General features: G+C 44.6%; 1 protein-coding gene across 2 annotated transcripts in view; it reads left to right on the forward strand.

Annotated features, from left to right (window-relative positions):
• Window positions 1-25,700, forward strand: part of LOC147030840 (insulin-like growth factor 1 receptor) — a 165,758-nt gene that overhangs the window by 8,220 nt on the left and 131,838 nt on the right. For both annotated transcript variants that reach the window (XM_085875355.1, XM_085875354.1), the window contains exon 2: window positions 23,527-23,813. In XM_085875355.1, the coding sequence (XP_085731481.1) occupies window positions 23,527-23,813 (287 nt within the window). The remainder of the gene's footprint in view (window positions 1-23,526; window positions 23,814-25,700) is intronic.

Below are 25,700 nucleotides of genomic sequence, written 5' to 3' on the forward strand. Positions count from 1 at the left end.
TGTCCTTTTCTGTTTGCACACTGCGAGCACTAAATGCATTGCAGGAATGCTTGGTTGTTCCTCTCTGCTGCCCGTGGCACATTATCCATCGGTGGAACAACTTCCCTGCAAATGTCCTGGAAGGACCGATGGTCGAAGCCTTTAAGACGAGGCTTCTTTAGGTGCTGGTTTGTCTCGAGAACATGTGCAGCGATGTTCAAGGTGTACTCAAACGATGTTGTTGAAGACCTGGAAATCTAAAGGAATATACCATACCTACTATCCCATACACCGATGTGATGTGACGTGACGTGACGTGACGTGACGTGACATGATGATGCTGCTGGGAGCTTGAATCCAACTACAGGATGTTCTGTTTATTTGTCCGTTGCTTACTTGTCATTGTACTCAATGTACCATAGTCTTGGTGTAGCATCTGTGCTGTCGAAGAGGTCTCTTGGCAAGGGTTGTGCTGTGTGGTTTGCCGTTCCCTTCATGATGAAGCATGGTGTTGGCTTAACAGTGTTAAGGTGGCTGCCTTAAGATCTTAGGGTCTTGAGTTTGAGCCCCCTGTTGTGCTGTTAAATAATACAGTGTGACCACTCCTTGGCTTTTTTCACAAGATCTTGGCTATTTGTTGTTCACCTTGGCGTCTTGGTTTTCTATAGGTTTTCTTGGCATATAGGTTTTCTATTATCACCGCTTTTCCATCACCTTGTGAATTCTTGGATTTTTTCATTGGCTCACCTTGGCATTTATGAAAATGAGGAGTGGTCACACTGAAATAACACCAGGCGGGTTGACCCAGCCTGTCATCCTTCCCGAGGTCGTCGAAATGAGTACCAGCTTACCAGTAATGGGACACTGCATCAGCAGCACAGCCTCGCTTCCAGAAAATGATGCAACCGGCAGCCACAGGCTGAATACGAAATAACAGTACAGGGTGCCAGTGATAATGCTCCTCTTCGTGGAGGACGCCGAGGGATCTTTTACGTCCGTCGACCGCTCCTGGCAGACGCTTCCTCCGGTTAAACGTCCTTCCGAGGGGACGGCACGCACGTCCATGCCTCGCCCTGCATGCTAAACACCAGGGTGACAGTTTGTAGCTGGGTCGAGTTTCGAGCCCGGGATAGGCGGTTCATAGACGCGTGTACATGTCGCAAAGCCATCCTGCAAGTCCCATTCATTTGTCTGCATTGTCTACTAACTCCTCGTGATTCATGTTCAAATCCACCGATGTATACTCACGTCCTCCATCAATCGATGTCGGCTACAATCTCCTCCACGAACCTTCGGATCACGACTGTTGGGGTAAAAATGGATTCGGTGACGCCTTGGTCGTTGTTCCCTGTTCAGTTTCTAAAGTTGCAAGTCGGATCGATTCGCCGAGTTGACAAACTGGCCATTCGTAAAAATGTATAAAAGTCTCCAAATCTGAACAATAGCTACCAACTAGTGTAATTTCGACTGTCTTAATTCAAATGAAAATCCATTAACTAATGGCAGTGCGCAGTGCCAGCTTTCCTGCGGTCCTGTACGATGACCAAGAATACCCAATGCAAGCCGAATTCTTTAATAACCTGATTCGCCCAACGAGAAAGTGAAGACCCCTTTGGGGCGAATTCCGCTGAAGCCGAATTGTTTTCTTTGGGTGTTGTTTTGATAAGTTTTTATTCGCATTCTTTCTCCGTTTCTGTAATATGATCTGAACATGTTGCGGTCTGCGGTGATCCTACGAAACGCGGCCGGTGCGCCGAAATGGGTGGTGGACCTTTTGAAGTTGTTCTGATGTTGTCTTTTTGTGGAGTAAATTAATCCATCATGATTCGAGTGGCGCACGTGTAAAAGGGTGGTTTGTGCGGAAGGGTTACTAGCAGCCATTGCATTGGAATGCCAGTTTGACTGATACGAGATAAAGGGCCTCGTTGCTCGTATGGAGGCCGTAAGCTTTAAAATGGTGACGCGCTTGAAGAAGGAACTTTGCAAAGTTCTGGGAGACTATGGTTGTTTGTCATAAAGGGCTGAGTCTGCGCATGCTCGAAATGTCTACGTACTTGTTATTGTGTATATAATGTGTTTTTTTATTTTTATCTGTCCGTTGCGTGTTTATTCAAGTGTGCAAATGAGAAGTCGGTTGTAGGGGTAGGGATAGGGGAAGGTGGACAGAGACCAAGGGTAGGCGATCTTGTTGTTGATAGGTCTTGTTTGTGGCTAAACACGTATGGCTTTCGTATGTCGGGCACGTGTTTGTGTGCAGTCCCTTACTGTCGGACGACTTCTTTTTTCTTTTCTTTGCAGGACGAAGACATTGGGAGGAATGGGTGTACTTTTACACAAATTTCTAAGGACATCGGTAGACGATGAACAAACGCATGGTAGTCTGGAGGGCCATATTTGAACCCGGGTTCCCTGATCCGATGGGAACGCGAACTGCAGGCCAAGCTGATCAATGGAACTTTAAAAGTGCAATTGCATGCAATTCTACACTTTTGCTTCAGTAGTTTAGCTTCCACACTGGGTTGAATGGTTTCCTATTGTCACGTGACTATTATCTCACACCATCCTTCCCAATTTTCATTGTACTTCCCCTTTAAAACCTCCCCCCTTCTTACCCTTCCCATTCCCTCTAAGTTTTGCTCCATTTGGAGATCCTATTTGGAAATCCTACAGTTAGCCCGAAGTCTCATTTTGGAGTCCGGTGGAGTAAGTCCACATGAATACAAAACAGATGTATGCGCTCTCACTCCGGGATGTATGCGTTCTTCCGGTTACTTCTCCCTCCCCCAAACCCACTCCTGGTTAAACTCTCAAAATATAGGTTTTCCACACACCTCAAGGTTTGGTTCCTCTTTTCTCAGGTTTGTGGGACCATCTTCCAGAGGCTGTTCAATCCCCCAGCCTTCCTTCCAGGTCTTCAAGCAAGCAGTGCACCATCATGCCATGTCATCCCCTTCCTGCAATTTTTCTTTTACCCCTGTTAACCCTAATGAACCCCACAACTTGCATACAGGTTACTGTGTTTCTTCCCATCATGCCTCCTCTTTTCCTGTTCATTCATTCCTTGCTTGTCATGTCCACCTGTAGGTCCCATTGTCAATAGGCTTCCTTTTTGTCTCCTTTGTCTTCTCTTCCATGAACCTCGATTTTGTACACACGTTTTGTGGAGGATAACGACCCATTTCAGTCCTCTTCAGCTCATTCATAATTCTTCCTGGTTTACATAACATATTCTACACTTGCCCATCTTTTGGCTTCAGTGTTTGTTATTTCTGACCATTTGCATCCATTAAACTCCATAACAAAGGGTAATGAGATTTGGTCTCCACGACATCGTCACAAATGGTTTCTTCCTAAAACTCATTGAGTAACTCATATCGAACTGTTCTTTCGTTTCACCCGGTTGTTTTACTGTTTTTCTCCAAGTTGTTCATGACTTCATATCGTTGCATCCCAACTCATTCTACCTTGCATTCACATTGTGGAAATTGTAACACTCTAGGTGGTGGTAGTTGCACCACTGACTGACAAAAGTCATCATTCTGGTACCATTCATGACTTGTCATGAGCTCTCCACACTCTTACTATAGGGGCTTGTGGGACTCTCCCACTACTACCTTCACCACCACCACATTATTATGATTATTAGCCCGTCCCTCGCACAGAGGGAGATTGGGCTTTGCAAACGCTTCTTTGCCTGTTTGTCTGTCCAGGGTATTATATATATATATATATATATATATATATATATATATATATATATATATATATATATATATATATATATATATATATATATTACCATTTGAGCTTTTGTCATCAAGTTTTCAACAAACCTTTATTTTGAGAACTAGCTGGAGTGCCCATTTACAATGGGTCCCTATAACTATCATAAATATTATTGTTCAGCTCATACATGTATGTGTGTATATATATATATTTTTTCACTGCCGGTCAAAAGTTTTAGAACACCCCCATTTTTCCAGTTTTTACTGAAATTTAAGCAGTTCAAGTCCAGTGAATAACCTGAAATGGTACAAAGCTAAGCGGTAAACTGCCAGAGGTTAAAAAAAAAGTTTAGGTCACCAAAAACTGAAAAATAATGCAAATTTCAGAGTTGTTAAAAAAGGCCCTTTTCAGGGAACAAGTAATGGGTTAGCAACTGCAGCTGTTCAGCAGCAATGAAAGTAAATTAAGCTTTGAAAGTTGATGCAAACAATTCCTACAGCTGTCCCAACTTTTGTTCATTAGTTACAAACCCTCTGTCTGTAAAAAAAAAAGCAGTGTTGGTACAGACTGTGTTGCTGCACCCACTGAAGCATTATTTGGACAATATTGCACTGCAGGAAGTAGTATCCATCCATCTGGACCAAACTCTGTAGTTTCCTTGGCTATTGGGCACAATCCTGGACGGGTCACCACTCCGACACAGGATACTTGAATTACTCGGTCATCCCAGCAAGCTGGTACTCATTTTGCCAACCTCGGAAGGATGGCAGGCTGAATCAACCCCCTGGTGAAGTAATTCAGCAGGCAACGAGGCTTGAACTCAGAACCCTTGGATCCCTAGCCACCACCCTGACCACGAAGCCAACACCATGCTTAGGAAGTAGTATATTGCTATCATAATGGTGAGAAAAAGACAATTAACAAAGGAAGACTGATAGACAGACCATTATAACCCTTAAAAGTGTTGGTCTTTCCTTTAGAGAAATTGCAAAGTAAGCCAAGGTGTTAGTGAGTACCGCTTCCTACACCATAAAAAGGCACTTGGAAACTGGAGGAAACTCTGACAGAAAGAGGTCTGGCAGACCCAAAGCCACAACACAATCAGAAGACAAGTTTCTGAGAGTCAACAGCTTGCGTGATCGGTGGCTCACTGGACAGCGGTTTCAAGCACAGCTTAACACTGGTCGAAGTAACGAAGTCTCAGTTTCAACTGTGAAGAGAAGACTTTGAGCTGCAGGTTTGACAGGTCGAGTGGCAGTAAGAAAGCCATTGCTAAGATGGCAAGATATGAAAAAGAGGCTTGCCTGGGCCATGAAGCACCGCCAGTGGACTCCTGAAAACTTGAAGGAGGTCTTATGGACCGATGAATCAAAATTTGAAATCTTCAGTTCATCACGCAGGGTTTTTGTACACCGTCGAGGAGGCGAAAGGATGGTTCCTCGGTGTGTGACACCATCTGTCAAATATGGAGGAGGAAGCGTGATGATCTGCGGCTCTTTTGCTGGATCCAGATTTGGTGACTTGCACAGAGTGACTGGCACCCTGAACCAAAGGGCAAGCACAGCATTTTGCAGTACCATGCAGCACTCTCTGGTCTACACCGAGTTGGCCAGGGGTTCATCTTACAGCAAGATAATGACCCAAAACATACCTCCAGGCTATGTCAGAACTACCTTATCAGAAAAGAACAAGACAGTAGGCTTAAAATCATGGAATGGCCAGAACAGTCTCCAGACTTAAACCCCCATCGAGCTGGTTTGGGATGAACTGGACAGAAGGGTGAAAGCAAAGCAACCTACAAGTGCAACACATTTGTGGGAACTTCTGCAACAGTGTTGGGAAGAACTTTCCAAACAATATTTGATTTCCATTGTAGAAATAATGGCACTAGTATGTTCGGCTGTTATATCTGCAAAAGGTGGTTACTTTGATGAGTCACAAATTTAGATTCAATTTTGTTAAACAAAACTATTCCATGATTTATTTTTTATCTGCAATTGTTTAGTTGTTCTATGCTTTAATTTCAGAGTACATTGAAACTAAAACTTTTGCCCGGTGGTGTGTGTGTGTGTGTATGTATGTATATATATATATATATATATATATATATATATATATATATATATATATATATATATATATATATAATTTTGTGTACATGTATATCTTTTTACAATTTAATTATAGCTTTAGTTTCTCCAAAAAAGTCATGTACTCGATTTTAAATGATGAAAATTGCAATCCCTGGAGTTTCCATTGCGTATATGCGTACGCCGTAGCTCCATTACAGTAAATAAAGACATGGAGAGGACAAATTAATAATTGGGTCAAAATGTCAAAGAGCAAGGTCGCATTGAGTAGAAATAGGCCTTACCAACCCGTCGACCGCTGCGCTGGACGAGATTGCTGGTTTTAAAAAATTGCTTCCATGTTTATTTCTTGACCTTTTTGGGATCAGTGTGATCCTTTTTATCATTTTTGACATCAGCCATAACCCTTTTCCCATTTGAGCTTTTGTCATCAAGTTTTCAATGGACCTTCAAGAGATGATGGAGAACACGGATTAATAAAATGTACATTTTTTTTTTTTAGCTGTTGTTTTCATCAATTTTAGTTTGGGTACAAAGCGGACACGGATGGTCTTTGCATTTTGACATGCTTTCTCGTTACGGTCCCAGAGCAGAGGGTATTGCATTTGAGTCCATTTGTCTGTCTGTCTGTACATAATGTGCTAATGTCGGCCACAATTTCCACCTCGTGATAGCTCGTAGTACATGTTCAATTTTTTTTCAACTAAGCACGTCTATAAAGTAGTATGTGCAATTACAATGTGATTACGTCGATAAAATACGTATCATTACAATGTGAGTATATCTATAAAATACATACTATAAAACTGCACTGTAAACACCAAACAAAACAAGTCCTTGCCAAGGTGTTCAATTTCTGATTTGCTCTTTCTCATTGTTATTATTATTATTATTATTATTATTATTATTATTATTATTATTATACGCCTGATATATATATATATATCGGGGCGTATTATGTGATACCGGTTGTCCGTCCGTCCGTTCCTGTCCGCACTCTAACTCCCAAAGTTTTCAACTTTCATGTTTCATATTTGGTACGTAGGTACAGACTGTGGAGACGGTGTGTCGCGACATACGTTCGTCATCGAAAGTGGTTGCCATGGCAACCCGGATGCTGTTTTCCATGTTGTCGCACAATTCTGTATATACCTTCTTGTTCGGGCGTATATTGTGCTCACTTGAGCTCTTGTTATTATTATTATCATGATTTATTTTCCCTTATGACACTTTGACAGATTTCGGTTAAAAAAAAAATAACGTGCCTGCCAATTTCACAGTTCATTTGAAGTCATTTGTTTCCGGAACACATGGATACGAAACCCTAGATAGTGATGCTTGAGCACCACAACATAAATGAAACTAAAGCGGATAAAAAAAGTCACGAGAGTTGTATGGATGTTTATCAAACTGGAACCCTTTCATCTTTGTGATATTATTGCTAAACAAATGCACGGTCACTGTTCCATGAGCTGAGACTTTGTTCACGAAAGAAAAGTCTGAAATAATTATTCGTGTTCCCCGTCGTGAGCTGCACCTGTAAGCACTCGTCTATCAACATTCTTTTATCTTTGTCATTTATGAAAGTCCACTTCTTGTGGTGAATGTAAATGCTGACTGGCTTCACAGACATGTTGTGAATATTTCACACTCGTTGGTCAGAGCAACTGAATGTTCGTACATTCCCCTTCCATCCCCTCCCTATACCCCGATCTCCTCCCAACCTCCTTTCCCGTTCCCTCGTCCTTTTCTTCCATTTATTTAATGCTTTTCAATAGACCAACTCTGCAATCCTTTCATACGTACATGCCCCCTGACATGCAGCACGATGTGGCCAAAATTATTTTAATTTTCCTTAAACGACCTGAAATGGGAAACGATCTGTGAAAATGTCAGATGACTGATCGATACAAGATGGCTGAACAGGTGATAGGTCGAGAAAACATGGCAATATTGTTTAAAAGTGTCCGTGTGTTTTAGATCTTAACGTGTTTGCTGTCGGCATTTAAGTTTGGGTGTATTTCTGCTTAAAAAGGAAAAGCCAATAAAGCAGGAATTGTGTATCTGTGAGGTGAGACCGACGGAGGCAGGATGGCATCATAAATCCTGATTAGTATTGCTCGGTGATGCATCCTTGTACACCTCTCCCATGATCCCCCGACCAGGAATTCAACACGACCTTCACTGAGAGACAACACAGCTACTGCCTGTAACTTTATCCAAATCCAAATTCCCGTTTGAGGCCACTTTCAGGGGAGGTATCATGGGGCCGCAGACACAACTCTATCCATATGCACTGGTCCTGGTATATCGGGCAAAGCTGTACTCTGGACCGACGAGCTCTGTCGGAACAACCCATGGTCCTCTCTTAGGTCGATGAAGGAAATAGTTAAAGGAACCTGCTTATTATGAAATAGGGTCACTTTTTTTTTATTTTTTTTTTTTTTTTTATAAAGGCCTCGATTACAAAACAAGAACCAAGTTTATGGCAGTGGATTATTTGGATGTCATTTGTTCATGGTTGTTCGGTTGCCGGTTTAAACACTCCATGTAGGAGATCTGTTACTACGGGTTGATGACGCCTCCATGTAGGAGATACTACGGGTGTAACGTTAAAGGGGGTGCAATGACCTTTGTAGCCATGCATCCCATTTGCTTGTTTAGTATATAATTAATTAACCTTGAAAGTCATGTGAGTTTCGTCTGCCCTGTTAGCAAGAAATACCCCAGAGAGATTCTGTTGGGTGGAAGAGGAGTGTCATGGGTGGGAGAGGTGAGTGATGATGTCATAGGCGACCAAAATCTAAAATAGAGGTAACGGTCACCTCGCTATCCTCATGGTGTTTGTTTTTTTTTTCTTCTTTTTGTTGTTACGCAGAAAATAAACTTGTAGGAATCCAGCACGTTCTCACGTTCAAATGCGGTTCTGTTTCTTTACTTATTTACAGCAAGGACACCCTTTGAGAAAGTAAACATGGCTGTACACAAAACTTCATTCTTATCCTTTGTGGAGACGAATCAATTTTGATTGGGGAACGAGTCCAATTAATTCATCCATAAAATGGTTCACCTTTCACAAACTTTAAATTGCTTTCGCTTGAAGAGTCTTACAACGTATCGCAATAAGTCTTTGGCTTCATTCCCTACGATGACTTCAGGGTCTTTTTTGATCGGACAAGCAAGGGAGCGTCTGCACACAGGACTAAGCTGCCCTGTCGGGCTATGTATAGGCTTGCTTTTTTCACACCTGGTGTAAGTTTCATAAACACGACCGGTTGTTCTGTCATCGATACATACTCCCCGTCCTTGGTCCGCACGGTTATATGGCCATGATTTTATTTGGATAATTTCTGTTATTTGTCATTTCACACCAAATCCATTTGTTTTGCTTTAAAAAAAAAAAAAAACCCAACAATAACCCAACTTTAAAGATTAATTCTTGTTTTAAGTTGTAAGTCTTTATTTATAATCTCACATAACCCTTGCTTTCCTGTCTGACTTAAGTGGTGCTTTCTTCCTCGTCCTCTTGACGCACTTCTTTTGGGATTAACTTTTACCCCCGAGGCTTCGTAAACAACTGTGAATTGCGGTTTGTTGCTTTCTTGTCACCTTGCTGTCTCTCATCCTTTGAGCATGACCTAAATAAAGGCAAATGTGTGGCCAAAAATCGACTCTTCTTCTTTCCTCAATCCTTTTGTTTGAAATTGGGGGTGGAGGGGGGGGTCAGGCAGTCTCACTGTCCTCCTCAAACTGCCTGGCCATTGTCACACTAGGTCTACTCAAACTCAACGATTTATATCCACCTCAACTGAGCCTTTGAATTTTGTTTGGCAATTGGACGGGTTGACAGCACACCACCTTCTCACGTTTTTCACATTCTCCCACAGACAATTCCTTTTCTGCTTCTTCGTGGTTTTGAAGCTGCTTCTTTATCGTCTGCAGCAGCAGCAACTTAGTCGTCATTGTCGTCGTGAAATTTGAGAAATACTTTGACGCTTCATTCGATATTTGACATTTCACAAAAATGCATTCAACCATGTTCACAAGATGCAGTGTTGTCTGCTCACCGGGCCCGCTGGGTTATTAATTAGTCTCACCCATACGGCCATTCTCAAAGGGTGTGTGTGTGTGTGTGTGTGTGTGTGTGTGTGTGTGTGTGTGTGTGTGTGTGTGTGTGTGTGTGTGTGTGTGTGTGTGTGCCCACATGCAGATCAACTTTCGTATTGAGGACTAGGGCACCGTTCGACAGGTGTCTCATGCAACCGTAACATTTTTACATCAACTTTAATCGCAAGTTCATTTTGTAGGTTGAATTTGGATTATGTCCAAGTTATCTATACCCATTCCTGAGTGTGTGTTTGCCCACACCACCCATGATTTGTGAGATGTGCTGCAATGCCTATGGGCTCGACTTGTGCACCTGACCAGCTTTCATAGTCACGGTTCATCAAAGTTGTCCAGTTTAACCTTAAGTTGATTTTATGTCTTGAATGTGCAGTATGTCCAAGTTAGACAGAATCTACTGTAATCTGTGTCATTTATTCCAAGATTGATGTCGGAATTTATTGGATAACTCGTTAGTTGTTATCCTCATGCATTCCCAAAGGTACAGGAAAATTACTGCTGTAATGGTGCTGTGAATCATTGAGTAACTCCACACTGGCTTTCAGATCTACTGCAATATATACCTCCAATAAGGCTCTGTGCTGTTATTTGCTCAGTCTTGTTTACAAAAAGTGTCGTTGGTGTCAGTCATATTGAAATCCACGTGACAAATGCCCTTTCTGAAGCTCTCGTATCATCAGCTTTAATGTAAGATGTAGTTTTTGGATTATTTATCCATTGGGGATTAAGAAGCACCATGCAAACAAGGACATTAATCAGGTTTGATTAACAGTGGGTTCATATCACTTTTACTGTGTCATCGAGTATGGAACTCAAGAAAAGAATGAAAAGCTTTATCTTCTTTTATTTTTATTATATGGAAATAAGAACAGTGTCCGTCCCTTTGTCAGTATCTTTTTCGTTTCATATCTCCTCTCTGTCTCACTGCTTCATGCATTGTCACCAAACTTTGTTGGCCTAATTATCAATGCCATCTCATTGTGCTAATGACTTCGAAATGTACTTCGAGCTCCTTCATTTATTTCATTTGGCCCAGTCAATATTGGACTTTTCCGAAAGCGTTTGACATGCCCGATGACATCACATTCTGCTGATCACCGCTTCAATCTCCATTTATTCCGTTCATCAAAAAATTGTTCTTATGGCCCTCTAGTCCATATCCCATCAGCTGCCCGAAATGGGTATATCCACTAGTTTTAAACACAGTGACCTGCAAAATCCTCAATTTTGTATTAAGAGCATGTAACACTCTTGGAATACATATCTGCCTGTATATAATAGTGTGTATTTGTATATTTCTGTGTTTGTGTATTTGTGAATTTGTCTGTCTTCTTTCATAAGGACGATTTGAGTGGGGTTACAAAGGCCAATGTGTATATATATATATATATATATATATATATATATATATATATATATATATATATATATATATATATATATATATATATATATATATATATATATATATATATATATATATATATATATATATATGTTGTTACGAATTCCTGCCCGCCGGCGTGCGATCGGCCGCTTTCCACTAATAGCAACCACATCGCCCACCGGACGGACAATTCAGTCGTGACTTTCCGGAGCTAATGCCAGAACCCTGTCATGGGTGGGTATTCAACCTCACCACGGCCGTGCCAATTGTCTACCCGCGCAAGATAGGGTCACTCGCCGAACTCGATATACCTAAGTACCTGCGCGGGCAGTCGACCGGGCGACCGTACCTTGACGCAGGTCGGCTTGAGACACGAACCGCTTCAGCGGTCCGTTCCGTTCTGCACCGATAACCGAGCGGGTATTATCGCCGACCTCGCCAGATCCGATTCTATTTACCGGGTATTTAAAACCCCACTAATTATTCCGCAATGCAAGGTGGCAATTTCAATAAGGGAAAGACTCAACGAACGGGGTACATTTCAACAAAGCACATTTATTTATACCACACGTATGCAGGCAAGCAATGAAACACATATGCAGTGAAGCAATCATGCACGTATGTAAAGTAACAAAAGCAATCACGGGACGGACACAAGCAAGGAAAAGCACTACGACCGAATATAATTAGTAAATGTACAGTCACTTAGGCAGTTTTTACTTGTCAGGACACGGTGCCACAAGATTCACTCAAAAGGAAGGAAAGGGCCACTCTCATAGACGAGAGTGGCAGACAGGGTCCGTGGACCTTTATAGTGCGTGAGTGATCCTTGGTTGACAGAATGGGCTCGCGAGACCAATGCGGCTTACCCGCACCCTCGTGGTGCGACGATGGGCAGGTCGCGACATCTGCTCCCCACGGCCACCAGGACAGCCGCGCCTGATTGCGGCCTTGCGACGATGGGCAGGTCGTGACGTCCGTTTTCCATGGTCACTAGGACAGCCGCGCCTGATTGCGGCCTTGCCAAGGCGAGGTGATCCGGGCCCCGGCCGGCAACGCAGTTGAGAGGAACGAACGGGTCTTTTAGTGCTCTGTCAGAGTTGATGCTCTATAAGAGTTGATGCTCTAGAAGAGTCGAATACTCCAAGACCTCGTCCGGTCCTCAGCGATGCGCGAACCGCACCGAGGTCCAATCACCTGGACTGCCTTGACGCTGGCAAGCTCTCCCTGGCTGTGGTCTCCACGCAGCTCCTTGGCTTTCTCCGACTGACTCTCTCCAGACTTTGGGCTCCACTCGGCTCTCCGACTCCTTCAGACTGCGGCGAAGCTCTGTTCTGCGCGGCCTTTTATAGGGCTGGGGGGACGAGATTTGGCCTTTGTTCTCTGACCCTTGACCCTGCGCGGAAAGTGGACGTGGTGGAGATCACCGGCCCTCTGAATCCGATTCTCCGAGACGAAGCTTCCACAAAAGTGGATGTGGTAGAAATCAACACCCTTCGACCCCCACAGGCCCCGCCCCTTTCTCTCCTGTGATCCGTTTTTCGAGGCGAAGCTTCCACACAAAGCGGACGTGGTAGAAATCACCAGACTTGCGCTGCACGGCGAGAGAACCCTTGCCTCTCCCTGCAGCGATGCCGTTTGATCGGATCCCACCACTGCTGGCGCAAAGATGGTGTCGTTTCGGGAATGAAGGTGAGGCGATGTTTGTGGCATGGAGATGTTGACGGTTGCTGGCGGAGTGGTGAGGATGGCGTGGTTGTTGAGAGACAGGTGTGGTTGTGGTTGGTGTTGTGGATAAGGGGAGTGATGTTGGTTGTTGTAATAGGTGGTGGAGATGTGGTTGGTTCAAAATAACGATAGAAAAAGAAAACCTACCTCAAAGGGTCACAGCCCGGTGAACACGAATAAATCCCATTAAACAACGGTGGGGAAATCTAACTGAACACAGACTTATCGATCTCACTGAACTACGGACCTTTATGGTGTTCTGCGAATTTCCACAGCCGTAACAATATATATTGTTGTGGTTACCAAATTCGCAAACCACCATTCAGGTCCCTTAGGTGAGGTATCTCGGTAAGTACATGTGTAGTTAGGCCCAAACCCGTTGTCTAGTGGGAATACATGTCATTTATGCGTGCTGCGACTCTTCAGGATAGCCGTTTTTCTTTAACTATCTTTATTTTGGACCAACCGCCATTGTTACTACCACCAACCACCGCTTCACCACAACCGCCACGACCTTCACGTCACACCTCGCAACCGTCGCATCGCCACCGTTCTTGCGCCGCCTGTGGGTACCGGTGTTGGACTCGTGCAGGGCGCGCGCCGAACAGCGTGTACAAAATCACGGATTTTGTGCTTCAAAAACGGATCAAAAACGACACACGCCCACTTTTTGCCGTCCAATCGGTGAGCGAGGGCGGGTGGCCCCCGCCCCAGGGCGTTGGAGGGCGATCGATATATGCAAATTTATGGATCAAAAAGCATTCACGCCCACTTTTTCTCGGGCCAATGGGGAGCGAGGTGAAAGGTCGAAGGGAGGGGGTCAAAGATGAGAGGGCGAAGCTACGGGGCTGATAAAAAGCGACCGTGTTCGTCAGTCCAGTGAGTAGGAGAGTCGAGAGGGAACAGAGAGTCAAGACTTCGCGGGCGGTGGAGTTGGCAAGAAGGAGCTGGTCGTCGTGTGCGTTGGAGTCGGAACGGAGGGGACGGAGCTGTGGAGAGGCGGCGAGGGCAGACGAGGGGGTGCTCGCGTCGTGCAGGGAGCTGCACCCCAGGGAGGCCGACAGCGCGACCTGGCCGAGGTGGAGACGCTCGTCGCGGGACAATAAAAATCCTCTATACCCCGAGCATCAGCAACCCCCTCCTGTTTCCCCCCGCGCTGAGATAGTGCGACCAAGGGGGCCCCTTTTCCCACCCCCTACCAGACACTGCCCGCGAGGCCCGCGGAGTTGAGGCACCATCGCCGCTCCGTGTCTCATCACCAGACGGGTAGGCGCGACCCGGTCTCGGCCTCAGGCCCGCCTCATCCTTGAGGGTATTCTTTTCCTTGGTTTTGGGTATGTGTTGTCGGCGCCGTCTGTGAAGTAGAATTGTATAAGTGTTGCCGTGTGCTCGGTAGTCGGTATTAGCTCTGCATTGTGTTTTCGCTTTTACATTTGCTTTTTGTGTAAATTGAATTGTGTTTTTCTTTTCTGTGTGCTTTTGGTGGAATTGAATATGTGTGCTTCCCGTGTGCCGCGAATAAATGTGCTTTGTGTTGAACTGTTTCCCGCTTCGCTTCGTCATTTCTTTCTTTGAATCCTCATCTTGCTTCACGTAAAGGGTTGGTAGTGGGCTGAATACGCCCGATAATTAATCGAACCGTCGAGGTCGACGAATAACACCGCTCGGTTATCCCGATAGTACGGAACGGGTCGCTTAAGTGGCCCGTGTCCGAAGTCGACCTGCGGCGAGGTGCGATCGCCCGGTCTACCCTCCGCGTGGGTACTTAGGTAGGTCGAATTTGGCGAGCAACCCTATCCCACGCGGGGGCTGATTGGCTCGATCGCGGTGAGACCGAAAGGTCCACCCGTGACTGGTTCCCGGCGTTAGTCCGAGAGGGTCACGACTGGATTGTCCGTCCGGTGGGCGACGTGCCGCGATTCGAGTTACGTGGCCGTCAGCACGCCGGCGGGCGCGAATCCGCAACAATATGTATATATGTATATTTATGTATATATGTATATATATGTATATATATATATATATATATATATATATATATATATATATATATATATATATATATATATATATATATGTATATGTATATATATATATATATATATATATATATATATATATGTATATGTATATATATATATATATATATATATATATATATATATATATATATATATATGTATATATATATATATATATATATATATATATATGTATATATGTATATATATATATATATATATATTAATATATGTGTATATATAAATAAATATATATGTATTTATAACACCGCCAACCGACTGCCTTCTTGCATCCTGACGTGCCGAGGCAGGATCTCGCGGTTCCAGTTTCTCGGCTTCCACAAACGTTTTAACTCTTTCATGACGACCTTTGCAACATTGATAGTTTTGCTCGACAAGTATGAACGCGCATGGAAGAGTGGGTGGGGTTTCCCGGTAGGGGCCAAAACCCCCGCCCAGAAAGGGCGAACCCATAGGAGCCTGTCCAACCAGGGCGGGGAGTGACGTCTGTTCAAGCGAGCCCCACCCCCGTTGAGGGAGGTCCATAAATTCCCGGGGACTCTCTGAGGCGGGGGTTGTTACGAAGGTTGTTCTGAGGTTTTTGACAGGGTTGTGGTGGTTGAGAGTTGAGTGAGGAAGAAGGGTCTTGGAGAAAGTTCTCCATGGGTTTCTGACAATGTTTTGGATAGGACTCTGAGGGTTGTTGTTGAGCATGCAGTTCTTTTGAAGCGGAGGGTTGAGCAGAAGGTCGTGAAGGCGGCGAATGTGTCCCTGCTGGCCCTCCACAAGGAAGGGAAAGAGCGACCCTGACTCCCCTCCGTGGACCCCGCAATTCACCACCCGAGCTCCGCCACGAACCACGAGTCCCACACGTGCGACTGGGGACCAAACCAACGACCATTGTCAGGTGTAGCACCACGGAGCACCCCTTCCTCCGACGGTCAGGTTCCCAGCTGGACTCTGACCCCCAACTCGTCTCTCTCCTCAGCGGTGAGGGTCCAATAAAGAACTCTGGGTTTCTTTTTATTTGTGTGTGTCTGCGTGTGGGCCCGTCTTTAAGTAGAACTGAATAAGTGTTTTTGGATCATTGTAAATATTCCTTGCTTGCATATTCGCGTTAAGTCTTCCCTGTGTCTTTTTATTGTAAATAAACAATTGTAGAAATGTCCCAAGTTCGTTTCCGTCCCTTCTTGCATTGGTCCAGCATGGTTCGGATCTGAGTTTAGCCGGATTGTTATATCCAATAATCCGTGCATTCCAGCCGGCACGGCTTTGGCAGTTTCTGCTCGGCTGCACCCGAACCAGAGTTGGTAGTCGGTAGAGTGACCCGGTTCGAGAAAGACGTGCCGAGGGCATGCTTTCCCCGGTAGTCGAAATCGCGTGGTTAATTTGGTAAACTGGTTATAGACAAATAGACCCAATGCTACGCGGTTGAAATATTAGCGACCACAGTCGGTTAAATGACCCGCCGGCTCGCGGAGTTATCTGAGCGATGGCCTACAATTCCGGGGAGTTTGGTGGGAGACGATGCAAACCTCCTCCACCTAGTGGTCGTTCTCGCCACCGACCCCCAGCCCACAACAATATATATGTATATATGTATATGTATATGTGTGTATATATATGTATATGTGTGTATATATATATATATATATATATATATATATATATATATATATATATATATATATATATATATATATATGTGTGTATCTATATGTATATATATATATATATATATATATATATATATATATGTGTATATATGTATATGTATGTATATATATATATATTTATGTATATATATATTTATGTATATGTATATATTTATGTATATGTATATATATATATATGTATATATATATATATATGTATATATATATATATATATATATATATATATATATGTATATATATATATATATATATGTATATATATATATATATATATATATATATATATATATATATATATATATATATATATATATAGTTGTGGTTGAGGAAATTCACAAACCACCATTCAGGTCCCGTAGGTGAGATATCTCTGTAAGTATATGTGTAGTTAGCCCAAACCCATTGTTTAGAGGGAATAAATGTCATTCATTCGGGCTGCGACCCTTTTAGATAGCCGTTTTTCTTTTACTATCTTTATTTTGGACCAACCGCCATTACTACCACCACAACCACCACCAACCGCATCTCGCCAACCACAGCCACCTTCTCCAGAACCGCCTTCACAACATCCACCTTCTCCACAACCGCTTTCACACACCAACCACCACCCGCAACGCCGCTTCACAACAACAGCAACGCCAACAGCCACGACCTTTACCGTCACAACTCGCCCTCGCAACCATCGCATCACCGCCATTCCCGCGCCGCTTGTGGGCACCGATACTGGACTCGTACAGGGTGCGCACCGAGCAGCGGGTGCAAAAACACCAGCCTTTCCGAGAAATCGGATCAAGAATGATTCACGCCCACTTCTGTTCCGTCCTATCAGCGAGCGTGGGGCGATTTGGCCCCGCCTCCAGGCGCGTCGGAGTATAATCGCTATATGCAGATTCGCGGATCAAGAATGATTCACGCCCACTTTTCCTCCGTCCAATGGGGGAGCGTGGCTCCGCCCCCGAGCCGTTCCTGATCCAAAAATCTGCATATGATTTCTCCTGTCGGACTATAAAGCGCCGAGGGCGGGGCGAATTTGGGAGAGTTGAGAAGAAAGAAAGAGTTGAGAAGAGGAAAGAGTTGGAGAGTTGTGGCGGCAGCGAAATCAGTCGAGAGAGTGTCTGTCGGGGTCCGGAGAGGCTGGAGAAGCCAAGAAGCTTTGTGGAGGTCTGCGCTCGTGTCAGAGTCGGGGAGCTGCGGAGAGGGGAGGCCGGGAACGCGGTCGAGGTCGCAGTGGAGTCGCTCGTCGCGGGACCCAAGCCAGCCAGATATCCTCTTTCCCCCGAGCATCAACAACCCCCCCCTGTTTCCCCCCGCGCTGAGATAGTGTGAGAAGGGGGCCCCGTTCCCATCCCATTCCAGGCAGTGCCAGCGAGGCCCGCGGAGTCGGGGCGCCGCCGCCATTTTGCGGCTCATCACCAGACGGGTAGGCTCGACGCGGTCTCGGCCCCAGGCCCGTCTGCCCCCTTATCCTTGAGGGTGGCCCCTTTTTCTTTTGCTTTGGAGTATATGTGTTGTCGGCGCCGTCTGTGAAGTAAAACTGTGTAAGTGTTGCCGTGTGCTCGCGTAGTCGGTTTTAGATCTGCATTGTGTCTCTTTTGTTGCATTTGCTTTTTGTGCAGAATTGTCGTGTTACTTTTGCATTTGCTTTTGGTGCATAATTGTTGTGATTGTATATGTGTGCTTTCCGTTTGCCGCGGAATAAATGTGCTTTATGTTGAACTGTTTTTCCCGTTTCGCTTCGTCTTTTCTTTTATTGAATCTCCATCTTACTTCACGTAAAGGGTTGGTCGTGGGCTAAATACGCCCAATAATTAATCGAACCGTCGAGGTTGACGATAACACCGCTCGGTTATCCCGATAGTACGGAACGGGTCGCTTAAAGGGCCCGTGTCCGAAGTCGACCTGCGGCGAGGTGCGATCGCCCGGTCTACCCTCCGTGTGGGTACTTAGGTAGGTCGAATTTGGCGAGCAACCCTATCCCACGCGGGGGGCCGATTGGCACGATCGTGGTGAGGCCGAAAGGCCCACCCGTGACTAGTTCCCGGCGTTAGTCCGAGAGGGTCACGACGGGATTGTCCGTCCGGTGGGCGACGTGCCGTGATTCGAGTTACGTGGCCGCTCGCACGCCGGCGGGCGCGAATCCGCAACAATATATATATATATATTTATATATGTATGTATGTATGTATATGTATATATGTATATAATAAAATGCATATTAATTATTTTAAAATCATACAATGTGATTTTCAGGATTTTTTTTTTAGATTCCATCTTTCACAGTTGAAGTGTACCTATGATAAAAAAATTACAGACCTCTACGTACTTTGTAAGTGGGAAAACCTGCAAAATCGGCAGTGTATCAAATTATTGTTCTCCCATATATATAGTGTATTATGAGTGGTGCCGAGTGTATTATGAGGGGGTTAATCCCTGTTTGTCCTCGGAAGAGCCCGACCTGGGGCCAACACTCACAATTAACTTTGTGTTACGGTGGGTTCCTTTACAACCATGAGCGCCGTTCAGTTAACCCTGAGTTCCAGTGTCCACCGTCTAATTTTGCCGTTTAACTGGAGGTCACGTGGCTTCCTGAACGGGGAGCGTGCCCTCGGCAAAGCACCAATCTTATTTTGATTGGATCTTAATTAGGGCAGCCGAACATTTACCGCTGGTGCGTGCCGACGATGACAGGTCAATTAGTTTGTTCATTACCTCCCAGTCTATCTAGGTTCGGACAATGCTGGATCAATGGAAGGAAAGGCCGAGCATGGACAGGTTGGGACGTCAAGAAGGAATTTATTAAAAAGGACAAAAATAAATATTAAGAACTTTTTATTTCCATGTGGTGAAAATAAGTAAATTCAAATCAATCAAAATAATCGCAAGCAAATATAGAATTGATCAGGCATTGATAGAAAAAGAGACAAAGAGCAGATGCTTTTCACTGTCTTACTTCACAATTAAATACGAGACAAGAGAACCCAGCAGATCATTCAGGAGGGTAGAGAAATCCAGTGCGCTCACCAAATAGAAGTCACCGTATGTCAAATAAAACGTCCTGAAATGTTTGAGCGTGTCTTGTCCATTGCCAGCACCCTGCCTTGCTGTGCACCCACTCGCAAACAGGCCTGAACGCCAATCGTCGTCACCCCCAGGAGCCAGGGACGCCAAGAATCAGGCACGCCAAGAGCAGGTCTTGAGCAGAACCAGCATTAACGGTCCGAGCATCATCCACCGTCAGGAGCCACCAGGAGCCACAACCAATGGATAGCTGTTCGGAGCTATGAGAAGCTGTGAGGCGCTGAGACGCTGTGAGAAACTTTAAGGCTGCAAGGCCGTCACCAACTGTCACAAACTCAACTGTCGCCAGCTCACCAACCGTCTGACTGGAATTGATTGGAGCAACCATCTGACTGGAACTGACTGGAGCAACCATCTGACTGGAACTAATGAGCTGAAAATAGCCGTCGCCCAGCTGTCACCAACTTACACAAACAGTCGCAAAACTCTCCAAGCTGTTAGAACCGCAACCAGCTATCGCCAACTTACTGCCGCCAACTGACTGAAAACAACGGTCCTCCTGTCCTTTTTATCGGCAGCCTGTCTGGGCGGAGCCTCAAGCAGACTTCAGCCAAATCCACCTTGCCTATTGGCGCATCATTGCACATGACAACCCACCCATCCCGTGATCATTCCTGGCCTACGATGCCATGTTTGTGGTGCTGTACGAACGTCAGAAAGCCGCCATTTGCCAGAATTACCAAGCGAAAACGTGAAGTGCTCATAAAACGTCAACAACAATTATCACCTCAATGTTCAGCCCGATACGAAAAAGAGCCAGTTTTGCGAGTGGGTGGACAGCAAGGCAGGGTGCTGGCAATGGACAAGACACGCAACTATAGAGCTGCTGAACGGGGTGTCAACGTCGATGGAAAGAGGTGGGTGAGCCTCCATTGCGCTTACAGCTATCTCACGTGCATGAATGTGTTTGTCGTAAAGAGAAAAACGCCATCCCATAAGAAAGGGAATCTATTCTTTATCCTTCTCAACACATCAAAGTTCGAATCCCACCAGACATGGGGATGGGTCTATCCTGGACATGCATTTTGGGAAATAACTGTCTGAACACGTAATTGTTTGTCTGCATTTGTCGGATCTGATTCTGATATCCATAACAATATATATATATATATATATATATATATATATATATATATATATATATATATATATATATATATATATATATATATATATATATATAATATGTATATTGTTATAGATTTCCGCTGGCGTCGGCGTTCGCACGACCGCTTCAGTCAAATTGCAGTCACGTGCCCACCGAAAGCCAGAATCGAGTCGTAGCTTTCCGGACAACCCCGGAAACCAGCTGTGGGTGCCTTTTAACGCACCATAGACTTGTCAATATTCTGTCCACGCGCTGCAGGGTTAATCGCCGAATTGTCAATATACCTAACTATTTGTGCGGACAGAAATACCGAGAGTTTAAACCTTGACGGGAACTTGTATGGATCGAGCCGCTAGGCGTGCTCGTCCCGTGTGCGTTTTGCTGAGCGGTTTTAAAATCTCCAAGTTCTGTCGGACCAGATTATCACTTTTATCAGCTTTAATAGCCAGTTAATTCCCCGAACGCGTAGTGGCAGTCAATGTAAGGAAAATGACGCAAACGAGCAGATCGACATTTAAACAATGGAGCATTTATTTACAATAAGCACGTAGTCAGTCAATGAATGGGGGGATGGGGACATGACACGAGCAACAAGCAAGCGATCAATGGGGGGGGGGATGGGGACAAGACACGAGCAAAAAGCCTACAGCCGAGGTCGATGCGATAATGTACACGCAATCATGCACTTAATCATAATTCCTACTTCATGAGACAAGGCGCCACAGACTTCCATACAAAACCCAAGGAAAAGAAATAGAGCTCGTGAGCCTTTAATGGTACTCAGAGCCGGGATGACCGAAGGACTCCAAGAGACCGGGCTGGTTATCTGGCCATCCCTTGGTGGCGACTTGACGGTCTTCGGGTGGGCGACTCCTGTGTCTCTGTTCCACCTGGGGCGTCGCAAAATGCACCAGTCGCTTGAGCAGCTTGGCGGGCGGCTTTCCTTGGTCACTTGGCCTTCCCTGCGGCCTGGTCGATCGGGCCTGGCCGACGACGCTTCAGAGGAGCGAACGGGCCTTGCTCTCTTAGAGTTGATGCTCTTTTAGGACCCGTTCACTCCTCAGCGCCGCTCGAAGCTCTCAGGGCCGTCTGCCCGGACCGCGACGCAGCTTGCTCGACCCCGACTCTCCACGCTCAACTGGCCCATGGAACTGAACCACTCGATTTCTCCCATTGCGTCTCAATCCTGCCCAACTCCAACTCGCTGTTGCGACGCGACTCCGCCCTTTTTATCGGGTGGGGGTGCCCGCCCTTCGAACCTTCACCCGAGGCTGGCTCCGCCTACTTTCACCTCTGCCCTTTCACCTCTGGTGGAAACCCCATTTCTGATTGGCCAGTCCTTTCCAAGGCAGACCTCATCTTGATCCGAATATGCTAATCAGCTGTTTCACGGCTGTTTGCACACGGACGTTCTGATTGGCCAGTCCTTTCCGAGGCAGAGCTCATCTTGATCTGAATATGCAAATCAGCTGCTTTGCGGCTTGTTTGCACACGGACGGTGGAATGTGGCCTCCAATGCGGCGCGGCGTGTCCGTGTCAACGGCATTTTTCCGCTGTCGCTGAGCAGGGCGTGATGGTGTCGCTTGGTTGATGGCGCTGTCGAGAAGATGGCGGTGTTGTGGAGTTGTTGAAAAGAAAAGACAGAAAAGAATAACGGCTACCTCAAAGATTCACAGCCCGGCACACGAACAAGACCCATTATACATCGGTGGGGGAATCTAACCTGACACACATACTTATCGAAATAACTGATCTCTGGGGAACCTGAATGGTGTTCTCTGAATTTCCACAACCGTAACAATATATATATATATATATATATATATATATATATATATATATATATATATATATATATATATATATATATATATATATATATATATATATATATATATATATATATATATATATATATATATATATATATATATATATATATATATATATATATATATAGAAATATATTTGTATGGCTTATGCTGTGCGTCTATTTGTCTGTCTATCCCACCTGAAACATGGAAACGCTCCTTGGAGAGAAAAAAAAGAGTAAATGTCGCTTCAAATTAATCCAAACCAACACGGAAATTACATTTTTTTCATTCAGACGAAAGATTGAAACCAGGTGGTGTATAGGCAACAGACTGCTACCATGATCGCTCCAAATATTTTTGTTTTTTGCTGAAAGAAATGCATCATCACCCAATTTTGAGCTCTTTGAAACAGCGCAAGAATAAAAGGCTTCCTTTTTTCGATCGTCGTATTTTTACCACAGGCTTCTGCAAGTCGCCTATGAATGTGTGATCATGTGGACGACACAGACATTTGGGGGCAACAGACGATGAACATGGGATGTGAGATTTTCACATCTCGGCACTGAGACAGGAACACCAAACACACCATCTTCGTCCATCAAAACAACATCTGTTAGCTGGTGCACAAAACGAGAGATCGTTTTCTTGTTTTATTTTTGCTTTGTATTGGAGGAAAGTTAAGGATTCATTGAATAACCAGTCTGGCATTTGCCAATTTCTATCATTTATGGCCACTATGTTTTAAAGTTTAAATTCTGCTTATCCAATTATATTTGCTGTTTGTCTGTTGCAGTCTGCCAAAAAATTGATGTTCGGAACTCGGTGGATGAACTTTGGGAGTTGGAAAACTGCACTATTGTGGAGGGATATCTGCAGATCCTGTTGATCCGTGACAGTGGTCCCCATGACTTTCTTGGCGTTAGCTTTCCACGTCTCACCATGATTACCGAATATCTGCTGCTTTTCCGCGTCTCGGGTATCGAAAGCCTGAGCGATCTGTTCCCAAACTTAGCCGTCATCCATGGCACTCATCTCTTCTACAACTATGCTCTCGTCGTCTTCGAGATGTTGGACCTCAAGGTAAGTATGCATAAAACTTGTCAGGTGTGATGGTACTTGAGGCTTGTTTAGATTGCTTCAATGAGCCGATCTCCCCAGTCCTTCCAGGTTGCACGCGTTCTTCCAGCAAACCACCTCCTTATGAAACTCTCAAAATCCAGGCCAAGTCCTCTCCATGCCTTTGTTCCGCTTTTCCTCCTCGGTCTGTTAAATCCCACTCTTCCTTACAGGGTTTCAAGTTGGCAGTGCACATATCTATATATCTATGTATATCTATATCTATATCGAAATATAATTGTATGGCTTATGCTGTGCGTCTATTTGTCTGTCTATCCCACCTGAAACATGGAAACGCTCCATCTCAGATCATCTCAGATCGTCCTCCATCCCTACCCATGATCTTTTACATCCTCATTAACCCTCCCTTATCTGTCTGCATAAATTTGCAGGTTGCTTTGCAGTATTTCCTTCCATCTTCTCTGTCCTTCAGTTCTTTCATCTTCCTGTTCCGTCTCACTGCCTCAATGTTGGTGCATTTGCTTCTCCTCTCTATAACCTCACTTTTCCCATGAGCCTACATTTTGTATACCCAAATCAAAAGTGAGATAATGCCAGCCAGGAGAGGTAATTGGGTGGTCGCTCGACTACCGTTATTCTCAGGTTTTCCGTCTGTCTGTTTGTTTGTATGTAATGGACAGCTCTGGAGGCCAGAGGAGTCAGCAAATTTTGATGAATCTTGACTGGTAGGTTCATACCAGGATCTAGTTCTATGCTTTTGAGCACCGTTGCTATGGATGCCACCGTTGCCGAGCAACGGGACTTTGAAATTTTTGGAAAAATCCGAAAAACATTTTTTTTCTAAAATATAAAAATCGCCTTCCGTGCTTTTATGCGCACCATAATCAACCTCTTTGTCAAAAAATTTTGAGCCCAATCCGTCAAAAACTGTATGACTAGTATGCAATTATATAGCGACCACCCATGTCGCCTACCGGCTTGTAGATATATGTCTGAATTCATGTATCCAGGGGTTCAATGGGCTCATTCATGTGTGTCGACCATTGACCATGGTTCGTTAGCACATGCCACTCGAGACAAATTAATATATGGTGCTACAAGTTAATTTACACACATGGACATGTATGTAAATAAAACTACAACCTAATCTGTCTGAATTTCGCCATATGCTTTGGGTTCGTTGGTTGAGTTCAAACATCCACCTCCGGTTGTTGCTGATCACTCTCCAAATGGAGTCGAGCGTTCCTTTAAGACGGATTATTACTTGGTCGGACCTGTGCCATTGATTGTGATGATTTATTTTTGTTTTAAATTAATAATCCTGTTTCGTTTTTTTTTTTTTTTTTTACTTTATGCAGTAAACTTTTTGACTCAGTGGTGAAATGGTTAGAGCATCCGCTCTGAGTCTGGGAGGTCGGCAGTTCGAACCACACCGAGCCATACCAGAGACATTACGTTCTGCTTCCTTGCTTGATGTTCAGCATTCAAAATGATAAGAGCACGCACAATACACATAGGTTGGCATCCATGGGGAGGAGGAAATGCTCCGAAGAGTGTGGTGAGAAAGGTGGTGCCATTTGTTTTGGCATCGCTCGTACCCAGAGTGCCCCAGGAAGTGATGGCACTTCCCTCAATCTCAGTGGCTGTTTTGTCTCGTCTTAACAGTCCTGTGTTGTTTCTCATGTATTCATCTGTATGTCCATCTGTCTGGCAGCTCTACTAGAAGTCTTAGATCCTGTAAAAAAAAAAGAAAAAAAAAAAAGAAGGACCTTCTGCTTGAAAGGAATTTCAATGCATGAGAAGACCATTAGGCCCATCAAAGCATGTGATATGATTTCCAACGTATGGTTGTAGTCCATGCTCTCCCCTTTCTAAATGCTGAGCTTCACG

This window comes from Eptatretus burgeri, chromosome 3, assembly GCF_056783735.1.
Source record: "Eptatretus burgeri isolate ZD-2024b chromosome 3, Ebu_testis_v1, whole genome shotgun sequence".
In the NCBI taxonomy this organism is placed as follows: domain Eukaryota; kingdom Metazoa; phylum Chordata; class Myxini; order Myxiniformes; family Myxinidae; genus Eptatretus; species Eptatretus burgeri.